Raw genomic sequence first — 11,153 nt, forward strand, 5'->3', positions numbered from 1 at the left:
TCCGACCCTGCTTGCCTCCCCGGCGGTCGCCATTGCCCGCCGTGTCCCTCTGATCTGTCATGGGAAAATGCGGCTAGACCATGGCGGTTGGTGCTTTCCATGTCGCCATACCCACTCGGACCAGCCTGTCTGCCCGCCTGCAATTGCGTTACTTGGCTGCCTACCACCTCGCCAAGCCATCCCGTCCACGGGTTGTCCTGTCATCCTCCTCGGCCTGCCTTAGTCGCCATTGTGAGAACCTGCCTACCTACCTCACAGAGTACGGATACAAGCGCGTCACTTACAGGGCGCACGCACGCTCTCCGCAACTGATCTGCCATGCAATCAATCTTGGAATCGACTGACTCACCAGCCAATGACATAACAGGGAAAGGCCGCTGAAATGCTGCATTAAGCATGTCTCTCACCATCTCCCCCAACCTCACGTTCAGCTCTTCGCTTTCCCGTCCATACCAGCCATGCACCATCACCCATCACCAGAAAAAAAAAACATCCACCGCCCAAACACACCCCAGAGATAACACGAACACGGCCATCGTCCGGCTCCGCCGCGCAAACCGACCGGGACCCCGGATTCAAGCACCGCCCAACGGCCCGACCAGCCCATCGCTTTTTCCTCCTTTCACCTGGCCACCACCAAAAAAAAAAGTACACTATCCGATGCGATGCCTGCTTGCCCATCGCCCCTCCCTCCTAACCCCGTCCCCCGGTCCCCCCGCCGCGCACCCGATGCTTGTCGTTGCCCACATCTGGATGGCCGACCCTCCCACCAACACGCACTAGCGAAGCCGAACGACACCCAGGAGGGGCGAACACCACTGTCGCAACCCGCAAATCGGCGTCCTACGCCGTGCCGTCCCCAATCACTCCCTCAGCTTGGTGGTGCAGTTTGCAGTGGAGGGCCTGCATGCCTCTCCGTCCCCCGTCAAGGGTCCCCCCTATGCCTATCTATCCCGTCTTCCCCGTTCCCCGTATCGTGAACAGGCAATATCCCACCACCAACCATTGTGACGTGTGTTACGTACAAGGAAGACGGACGACAATTCATCGTGGCCGCTATTATCTCCCTCTTCCTCTCTCGTTCTGTGACTCAATGAGCAATTTTCGGCGTGACCTGAGCATTCTGGGCTGGCTAGTTCGCCTGCTTCTGTGCCAACTTTGTCAAAACTTGAGCAGTGGGCAGCATATCGTGCACGACATCACGGTCATCATGGCAACTCGCTGCGCTCGAGAGTAGCCTCTGAACCCTCCAACCACCAAACCTCAGTTCACGGCCTGACAATGAAAGAACTTCCTTTAGAAAGGGTAAAACAACGCCGTGTCATTGCAATATCGATCCGTCTATTCGTGGGATCCCATCTGTCTGATGCTGTTCCGCATGCCACTCGCAGATGTAGAATTACTATACAGTGTATCGTGTCCCAGCCCCGAGCCTGAACCAACGATCCCAAGACCCCAAATCAGTCATAACGCTCTATTTGTCCGCCTCCCAGTCGGGGTTCTATCATTCGTTAGCATCAATCTCCGAAGACATCCACGGAAATAAAATTAGCTCACCTTCTTCAGAATGACCAGTCCCTCTAGTGTGCTGTTCAAGCTGATGTACTGCTCGTCCTCAAGCTCGGCACGCTCTCCGTACGCCAGGACGACCGGCGTGCTCTGTGTTTGCCAGCCCGTGATCGTCTTGGGGCGGCCGGCCTGGCCGACAACGTCCACCGCCTGACCAACGCGGACGTTGACCTTGAGGGGCTTGAGGTCCTCGTCCAGCGTCACCAGAAAACGGGGGTGCATCGCTGTGACCAGGAAGTAAAGCAGGTAGTGTGAGTTTGATGTGATGAACTGCTTCGCGTCGATCATGGCAACCAGCACTGAGAGCAGACCGGACGCGGCAACACGGGAGAGGACGTTGCGGTCCGTGTGGAAGGGGTTGACAGACATGGTTCCCTTGCCCATGTGCAGAAGACCCTGCGCGATGCGCACCATGAAGAGAGACTCCTGGTCACGGTGGTAGAAGCTGGCCAGCTGGCGGAGTAGCTGAGCCAATCTGGCGTTGTTGGTACCAGCACCCAACAGACCCATGGCGAAGATGGCGTTGATGGCAACATCGTTGTCGTTGTCGTGACTGTATCTTGAGAGCGTGTCGTAGACCTTCATCTGGGGGTTGCTGGGGCTAATGAGACCCATGGCCAGGGGAACTGCCCTCCTGATATTGGGCTCGCCGTAGTGCATGAGGTGACCGAACTGACGCAAAACCATCTCCTGGCCGACATCCTCGCCCATCGCAACGAGGGCAATACCGAGGACGGCATACGACTGGAGGAGCTCGTCGCCCTTCTTCTCGTCAGAGTCCTCAATGTGCTCGTTGCAGATGTGCAGGAGCTCCTGAATCTTCAGGACGGCACCAGTGCCCGCCCAGGCGCAAATCTCCGCCAGAACGGCTGTGGGCTTAGCCATGGGGTGATCAACAGCCTTAAGTGTCTCAAGAATGACATCCACCTCCTCTTGGCGGCCGAAGAAGAGCAGACCGAGACCAAGGGCAAGGAATCGGGTCCACTTGTCGGTGAGCTGATTCTTGCGCTCGTCGTCCAGCAGCGTGGTGACGATCGCCTCGCTAACTTCGGGGTTAGAAGAGCCCGTGAAGATGAGACCGCAGGACAACGCAGCCATGGCGGAGATCTGCATCTCTTGGGAAGAGTCGGTGATGATGGGCAGCAAGAGCTCCAGCAGCATCTCGTTGTTGGAACCAGCGTAGGAGAGACCCAAGCCCATGATGGAGGCCGTCCGGACGAGGGGGTTCTTGTGGTGTAGCTTGTCCTCGTCACCCAACAGAGCCAATGCGGGCTCAGAGTCAACGCGGGCTCCGGAGTTCATGATACCAATAGCAAGCATGGAACCAGCCAGGATCTCGGGCTCTGCAGCGTACGTGTACTTGTCGATCTTGTCCAACCCGGCCTCGACATCCCACAGGAGCAAAGTACCCAAGGAAGCCACTGTCGACATCATGCCGTCGCCCTTCGTCTTCCACACCCAACTTTCCTTGTCCTGCTCCACCAGCATCATCTTGTCGTTGCCAAAGCCGGCATTAACAAAGGCGTTCACAAAGGCAGCGGCCAAGTTGTGCCTGGCGGAATCCAGGTTGGTCATTCCAGCAACACGGCTGCTCTCGAGATGGCTCTTGTAGATGTCCTCGGTCGTCTTGGGGTCAAGGATGTTGAGCTCCTTACCCAGAGACTTGAAGTGGTCAGAGAGCTTGAGGTTGGATAAGCACTCGACGATCGCATTGTCGCCCTCATCGGTGGGCAAGTCCAGCACGATCCGTTGGCGCGCAATCAAGAATGCGAGCTGCTTCTTGAGGGCGGGGTCACCGGCCTTCTCGAAATCATCCTTGATCAGGTCGATGTCGTTCAGACGGATAGCCAGGGTCATTGCCAGAGTGTACTCCTTGTACTTGAGGTAGATGTCGTGGGCGGTCCTGAGGAAGAGCTCGTTGTCGGGGTAGGTGAGGAGGTTGACCATGCTGACCATGTACAGGCACACGCGTCCGTAGGTGTCCTTGTCGAGGTAGTTGGGGATCTGGTCCATGATCTCGAGTTCGCTCATCAGGTCTACGGCATCGGCCTCGGCGTTGCTCTGGAGGAACAGAGGAATGAGGATTAGGGCGAGATCGACCAGGTCCTTCGTGGGCTCGTCGGCGTTTATCCTCTTTCCGTAGACCTCACCAATCTCGAGGGCCAGATGCCTGGTGTATTCATGACCCCAGGAGCCAATATCGGATGACGGTGCCAGCAGGCGGTACTTGAGGGTATCTTGTCGGTCTTCGTCTGAATACGTCATGCCAATCACTGACAGGACATCCGCGAGTGAGACCTTGTTGTCGCCCTCTGGCCAGTCCTCGTATAGTTTTGTCATCGTCTCGTAGTGTGGTCTGAGGAACTTGAGGGGCTTCGGCACGGCCGTCATTGACGAGGTCGACGTCTTGATGAAGTTCTTCATGGCTTCCAAGGCCGGCTTGTAGAGGGAGGAGTCGGATTCCTGGGTTCAATTGTCAGCATAAAATTCGATAAAACCCTCCTTGGCGAGACTGCACGCACCGTCAGACGCTCGACGAGCATGTCCAGCTCGTTCTTGAGCTGTTGGTCCTCCTCGCTGAGCTCCTCCGCGGCTGCAAACGGTTAGCCACCAGCACGTCCCAGCTCGGCCTGAGTAGCTCTCACAATCAATGATTTTCTCATCCTCCTTCTTGCCGTTGACCTGGGTCTTGTCCTTCTTGCCGTCCTCCACGGCCTTGCCCTTGCCCTTGTCGGCGGCGGTGGGCTTCTCGCTGTCCTGCGCCATCTTGACGTAGTGTTGTGGACTCTGGGCGGGCGGGATGCGTCCTCGGGATTTTTGTCAAGAATGGGCGCGGAGACGGAAGTATTGATAGGAAATAATACACCGGTCGATGATTGCTGTCGGGAGAAGTTGAGGTCGTGAGTGGTTGAAATCGAGAGGGATGGAAGGTGGGAGAGCTTTGTTGTAAAGCTAAGCAACATCGAAGCTCCCGTCCCTGGTTACGCGAGCAGCCTTGCAGCCTGCTTGCTGTGCACAGACCTTTGAGGCACGTGACCCGGACTTGTCATCAATCGTCCTGCCGGTTCCGTCGCAAGTATCCCGGGGCCGGGTCTTATCGATAAGCCATCCCACCTTGATGGTGGGCAAAATATCGAACTTTTCGTTTGACTTGGGCCGCGAAACGAGGTGTGATATCTCGGTTCCCCGTGCAAGCGTCGATTTACAGCATAGAAACCCCGTCAAACCCAACTAGGGCAATTGCAAACTCTGAAAGATGCATTTGGACACCAAGGCGCTGCGCCATCTGGCGTCTGAGGACTGGAAAGTCCTCGCAGCTGTACGGATTCTACCCCTCCATGACCTCTCGCAGCCCACTTACAGATGCCCCAGGTTGAGCAAGGCAGCAAAAACCACGAGCTGGTTCCGACCGTATTGATCGAGAAGCTGTCGCGACTCCGTGGTGGCGCAAATGGCGTGCACAAGTCCATCTCCAACCTCGCCAAGGTCGGCCTCATTGCCCGCGTCAAGGAGGCCAAGTATGACGGTTACCGATTGTCCTATGGAGGTCTCGACTACCTTGCCATGCACACCTACTCGACGCGAAAGGAGGTCTACAGCGTGGGAAGCAGAGTCGGTGTTGGAAAGGAGAGTGACATCATGATGGTTGCCGACGACAAGGGCAAGCAGCTCATCCTCAAGATCCACAGATTGGGTCGCATTTCTTTCCGTACCGTCAAGTCCAACCGAGACTATCTCAAGAAGAACCAGTCGGGATCATGGATGTACCTCTCGCGCTTAGCTGCCATGAAGGAGTTTGCGTTCATGAAGGCGCTCAAGGCAGAAGGCTTCCCCGTACCCGACCCCATTGCCCAGAACCGACACACCATCGTCATGTCCTTCATCGACTCCTTCCCCCTTCGCCAGATATCTGCAGTTCCGGACCCGGCTCCATTGTACGCCGAGCTGATCGATCTGATCCTGCGTTTGGCCAAACATGGACTGATCCACGGTGATTTCAATGAATTCAACATCCTGATCAAGGAAGAGACGACCACCACGAAGACAGAGGAAGGCGAGGAGGAATCCATCAAGCTAGTTCCCATTGTCATCGACTTCCCACAAATGGTTTCAATGGAGCACACTAACGCTGAAATGTACTTTGACCGAGATGTCAACTGCATCAAGCGATTCTTCCAAAAGAGATTCCACTTCACACCCACCACCCCGGGGCCCTTTTACAAGGATGCAAAGAAAACGGTTGGAAAGGATGGTGCGACCCGCCTCGACGCAACCGTCGAGGCATCTGGCTTCACCAAGAAGATGGCCAAGGATCTGGAGAAGGCCATTCAAGAGCAGGCCTCATCCAAAGACAATGACCTGGACGGCGAGGCTGGAGAGGAGTACGATGATGATGAGGAGGAAGATGATGATGAGGAGGACGTCGACGACGACGAGGCGGAGGACGAAGAGCCTGTTGTCGGTGGCCATGAAGACAAGGCTGGCGAGGGACAGGAACAAATAGATACCCAAAAGTTTTCGAAGTTGACGGTAACGTAGACATCACACATCACTTTAAAACAAACGCGATTGAAATTCGTCCATCCCTCTTCGTGTCGCCGTCAAGCATCACATGGTTGAAATTCGATTCGGTGTTGGATGGCACGTCACAACAAAACATTGGACAAATAAGCACGGCAAAGGACAAAGCTCCGTCCCAATTGAATTGCCCCCCAAAAAAGCTAAAGTACAAGAAGAATTAGAGCTGGCCCAACCGGGCTGAATGCGGCAAGAGTATCAGCTACCTCAGAGCATAACATGTTCCCTGATCAAAAACCGATACTGCCATTTGTTGCGGCGCCCAGAATACCCGAAGACTGTGCGGCAAAACGTGAATGATGTACCCCGAAAATGCAAATGCTCCTGACAATTCTCTCACTTCTGCTCCTTTTGCTCCTTTCTCTCCTTCTTCACAACGGGCGAAGACTGGGTGCTGACAATGACCGGTGTGGTCGCGTCAGCATGGATTGTCACGCCCTCGTCGCTATCGTCGGCATTGCTGGCCTCGACGGAGACCTCAACGGCCGATCTGCAGAAGCAAGTTAGTCAAGAAGAACGCTCCAATGGCGAGGGTGGTCACAGTACTGGGGTTTTCCCTGAACAGTGTTGCCCGCCTGGTAGCCCTCAGACTTGACGCCCTTGCCCATGCGATCCAAACCGCCAGTCAAAGAGCGAGGCGCATATGCGCTGTGCAAGGTCAGTGTTTGCCTTCTGAGACAGACCGAAGGAACACTCACGTGTGGGCGGTTGCATGCAAGGCACGCTTCCAAGCTGGCTGGTTGTACATGTTGGGCTGGATGCCAACAAGAGGAGTGCCGTAGGCACCAATGTTGTACTCGTTGGTTCGGAACTGGCGACGTTCGGCAGTGACACGCTTCAACTCCTTCTGACCAGGAGTATCGGCATAGCGGATGTTCATGACCATTCCCTCTTCGCCGATGGGGATGCCGTTGAACTGCTTGATGACAGCGTCGCAGACGTCTCTAGACTCGAAGCTGGTGATGTTGTCAGTGCCAGATCCCAAAGCATCAGAGACGAGAGCAAGCTTACCGAGCGAAGCCAACGCCACGGCTGTTGCCCATGCTGTCACGAAGGATTTTGGAGGACATGATATGGTAGCCCCTGAAAATGTCGCCGAGGTCCTGGGAAAGTCAGCCAAGTCAATCTTGTCTGTGTGAATGATGGCACTCACGTTCTCGGTAAGACTCTTGGGGAGGTTCGAGATGTACAAGTTGGTAGATCCCTCGTCGCCCTCCGCCTTGAGACGAGAGTTGAAAGACTCCTAGAAGAAATGTCAGACGATTCCCTTGCATGGAGGAGTGACGAATGACTTACACGAGCGAAGCCGACCTCGTATCCCAGACGATGGAAGCCCCGAATGCACATCTCCGAGTCGCGAACGTCAAAGAACTTGGCGAAGCCAAAGCCCTTGCAAGCACCAGTGGCGGTATCGATGATGGCCTTGGAAGTCTCGACCTCACCGAAACGAGATGCGAAGCGGTACAGGAGCTCGTCATCAGTGGTGGGGTGAAGACCACGAATGTAGACATTGCGGTTGCCGGGGATGCGGTTCTCCAGGCTCTGGTCCAGAGTCTTCATCTGAGCAGCAGGAGTGAAGACGGCGGGGACAGCCTTGGGGATAGGAGGCTCTTGCTTGAGCATCTCCTCCAGGTTGCGGTCAACCGGAATGCTGATGACGCCGTGCTTGGCAGCAGGTTCAACGAACATGTTGGGACCAACGATCTGTTGGGGAGATGGAGTGGTGTAAGTAGAACGATCGAGAGCAGCGACGCGAGGGCCCTTGTCATTCTTGGCACCGTTGTAGAATGGAGTCGTGGGAGCTGACTCTGTGGTGCTGTAAGAACCACCGCTGTGACGGCGGTTCTCAAGACCAGGAACGTCGTTGTGGTTGCGGTTCGTACGATCCTGGAGGACCGCGTTGCCGCTGACTGCACGACCAGGGGTGAACGGCATCATGCCATAGGGGACGTAAGGATTGAACTGTCCAGGGGCAGCCAGATAGCCGCCGGCGGCGGGGCCATAGGGACCTTGAGAGAGCTGGTCCATGCCCATAGCGGCACCGGGCAGATGGGGAGCGAGGATGTAATCCTGAGGAACCATGTACGTATGGGCGCTCATCTGGCCCATGCCGGTGCCATTGTGACCCATGCTATGGCCCAGAGACATTCCCTGGAACGAGCTCATGGCACCGGTCAAGGAGTCGACGTTGGACACCATGCCGGGAAGCTGGTTCTCAGGATACTGAGGGACGTGGTTGCCGGCTCCGGCGAAGGCAACGGAGTGCTTGGAGTCCATGGCGTGAGTCTGATAAGACATAGTCATGTCCGAGGTCTGGAAAGGCTGCTGTCAGTGACTATATGATTGCGAGGAGACGACGCCCGTGAATGGTGGTGTGACAGGGAGGTGTTCCGAGAGCAACTTACTTCGAACGATGCCAGATGCTTCCAAGAAGCGGGGAGAGTGGTTAATTGGGGGAACCTGGAGGGGGAACTCAGTCAATATTAACGATGCATTGACCAGCGGAAGTCAACGAAGGTGAGGACCAGTGTGGCTCCAATCTGAGGCATGATGACAGGAAATGGACGCCCGTTTTCCTGGACCTGGCATTGGAGGAACTTGACGCAGACATGGATGCAGATGAGGTCCAGGACACGGGGAAAAGCCCTTGAAGTGTAAAGGGGCCAACGTCGGATGTCATCGCCACTCACCTTTGTTGTCTGGAGATGAATCAAGGCCTTGGAACCAGGACGAGCTCGATCGACGCCGACAATGGCAAATGTTGTTACCAAAGACTCTGTGGAGAAGCGAGTGATCAGTAAAAAAGATGGAACAAGCTATCGGGAGCAACTGAGTCAAAGAGACTGTGGGAGAATGGTTGGAACAAGAGTGGTGGTGATGCTGTGGTCGGGAGAAGAGATGGAGGAGGGGGGATGACGGGAGACGAGGAGATAATAAAGGGGCGACGGATGCTGGACTCCATACCTAAGGATACTTGCTTCCTTTCCAGTCAATGCCCCTTTGAAGAGGAGGAAGCTGCCAGAATGGTCTTTCTGGAAGGCAATCTAACGTATTTTGATGCTTGGTTGGGAAGGAGATGATGTTGTTGGGAGGAAGACACAGAAGGGGGTGACGATGTCAGCGGAGACACCGGAAGGTGATTCTTTCCCAGATGGCCGGGGCGGGAGCTCCTTGCGGGGCCTGACTTCCTTCACAGATGCTGTTCCTGCCTGTCACCTTCCCATCAGCAATGTCCCCGCGGGTCTGATGCTTTCCCAAGTTGGCGGGACCCCCTGAGGAGCATGGACTTACCTGCCTTGAAGTATGTCACCGGCTGCCCTCCTTTCCTCGGGGAAATGTGCTGAGATCCTTCTTGACTTCCCACTTTTACACAAGCAAGCGATAGTGATAAGGATGGCTCGATAGGGCCAGACTAGCTGATTCCTTCTCGACGAGATGTTTACTGACGATATCGAGGGCAACAGAAAGAAATGAGCGACTCCGGAAATCTCGACTTGTCTCCTTGGTGGTTACAGCCAGCAGGGTCTGGAGTGCGACTGCCACGTTCTTGAATGATGTCTCGGTGCCGACGCTCCTCCTGGTGCGCAACCAGAGAGTTAGGAGAGAATGAATGGGTGCTGCTCCGGTTGGCTTACTGTCGTCCTGAGGAGAAACACGGCGAGTTCTTCGATGAGACCAAAATCCTCGTAGCAGTGAAGGTAGTTGGACTCTCTCCCCGGTATCTTGTCAATTGATGACAGAAGATGTCGACCAGTTTCTAATAATGTTGATGTCTGCAGACGCCGTCAGTTTCTTCCCGGAATCATAAGTCAGAGACCACCAACCTTGGCCTATGATCTCGGCCGAGCTTCTTCTTTAAGTCGTCCGAATGCCACGGTGATGCTGTTGGCGACACGCGTGTCCGCAACTGGTGGTCTGCGTCGGTCCGATCTCCAAGAAATGTCCCCAAAGACGAGGCTGCAAGTACCCAAACCGACAAGGAAATCCCGATATCAAAAAGCAACCGCCATGCACCGTCCGTTTGTCCTAAGAATACCAATAGCCGCTCAACCACGAACGATTTGTCAAGCAAGCGAAGAAAAGTTTATCTGGGTACCATCTTCCGAACAAATAGGGGACACCTGGGAGGGCAGGAGGGATATCTGCCCTTCTATATGGGATGCTACGCATCCAAGTCACGCTGCTTTGCGGACCAGAGCCCTTGCCCTGCAGCCAAGCGTGGTTGTCATAGAGTGATGGTCCACCCGCCTCGTTGCTTTTCTGATCACTGGCTCTGAGACAGGGTTAGCGTCAAGAAGCAGAGAGAGAGGTGGCTGTCGGATCACAGAGATTCAGGAAATTCGGGCTGCCTGTGGTGTCTCTCCTGCAAAGGGCCAGCCTGAAGTCTGCGACCTGCAGTTGATCCCCATAGACATCAGTGTTCAGATGCAAGCCAATGGCTGACAGAGATCACTGGGCACGCTGCATCTACATTCGCAGGCAAAGCACCTCTCTACCCACCACGCCCACACGCCTGCTGGAAGACGACTGGCCACCTGACATCTGGCAGTCTCGAACACCAGGATCAAGGGTGCACATCATTGCATCGAGGCAGCCGAAGCCGAACCGACTTGCCAAACGAGACGTTGAGTGCCAGGTAGAGGCAATCTGCAGTCCGGAAGATGGGTGGAAGGTGGTTCGTCCAGATTGGCCGAATCCGCGCTTTCTTATTTTTTGTTGAGAACCTTTCACTCGGAGACGAAACAGGCCCTAGCCACCTTTGGAATAGGAGGCATGCGGCTTGCACTTCACGATAGTCTGGGGCTGGCGTGATCTGGCGCACTGGTTTTGAAGGAAGGCCAGAGCCGGCGGACGTGGCGAAGCGGGTACCTGAGACCTTTCTCGAGGCACATGGCTAGACGAATCCTGCAAGATGGCCTTCTCCGGTCATGCTGCGTCTCAAGAGGACAACGGGTTTGCAATAATCCCCGGTCTTTGAGTGGGTAGTGACATTGAGCAGATCATAG

At 55.3% G+C, this 11,153-nt stretch overlaps 3 protein-coding genes across 3 annotated transcripts; 1 reads left to right on the top strand and 2 right to left on the bottom strand.

Moving 5' to 3' along the window:
• Positions 1 to 1,474: 1,474 nt before the first annotated feature.
• rpn-1 (26S proteasome regulatory subunit rpn-1) lies at positions 1,475 to 4,335 on the bottom strand (the record flags this gene model as incomplete). Its single annotated transcript, XM_037320659.1, has 4 exons — positions 1,475 to 1,501; positions 1,558 to 4,032; positions 4,092 to 4,162; positions 4,215 to 4,335. 4 exons carry the CDS (start codon positions 4,333 to 4,335, stop codon positions 1,475 to 1,477), a joined length of 2,694 nt encoding a protein of 897 aa, XP_037181723.1.
• Positions 4,336 to 4,825: 490 nt separating this feature from the next.
• rio2 (Serine/threonine-protein kinase rio2) lies at positions 4,826 to 6,108 on the top strand (the record flags this gene model as incomplete). Its single annotated transcript, XM_037320660.1, has 2 exons — positions 4,826 to 4,888; positions 4,942 to 6,108. The coding sequence occupies 2 exons, from the start codon at positions 4,826 to 4,828 to the stop codon at positions 6,106 to 6,108; spliced, it is 1,230 nt and encodes a 409-aa protein (XP_037182302.1).
• A 375-nt stretch (positions 6,109 to 6,483) lies between these two features.
• On the bottom strand, positions 6,484 to 8,424 carry spo5 (Sporulation-specific protein 5; the record flags this gene model as incomplete). Its single annotated transcript, XM_037320661.1, has 6 exons — positions 6,484 to 6,637; positions 6,694 to 6,795; positions 6,846 to 7,103; positions 7,159 to 7,250; positions 7,301 to 7,390; positions 7,444 to 8,424. The coding sequence occupies 6 exons, from the start codon at positions 8,422 to 8,424 to the stop codon at positions 6,484 to 6,486; spliced, it is 1,677 nt and encodes a 558-aa protein (XP_037181400.1).
• Between the last annotated feature and the right edge of the window lie 2,729 nt (positions 8,425 to 11,153).

The sequence above is a fragment of the Colletotrichum aenigma genome, assembly GCF_013390185.1.
Source record: "Colletotrichum aenigma strain Cg56 chromosome Unknown KSG_Cg56_contig03, whole genome shotgun sequence".
Lineage (NCBI taxonomy): Eukaryota > Fungi > Ascomycota > Sordariomycetes > Glomerellales > Glomerellaceae > Colletotrichum > Colletotrichum aenigma.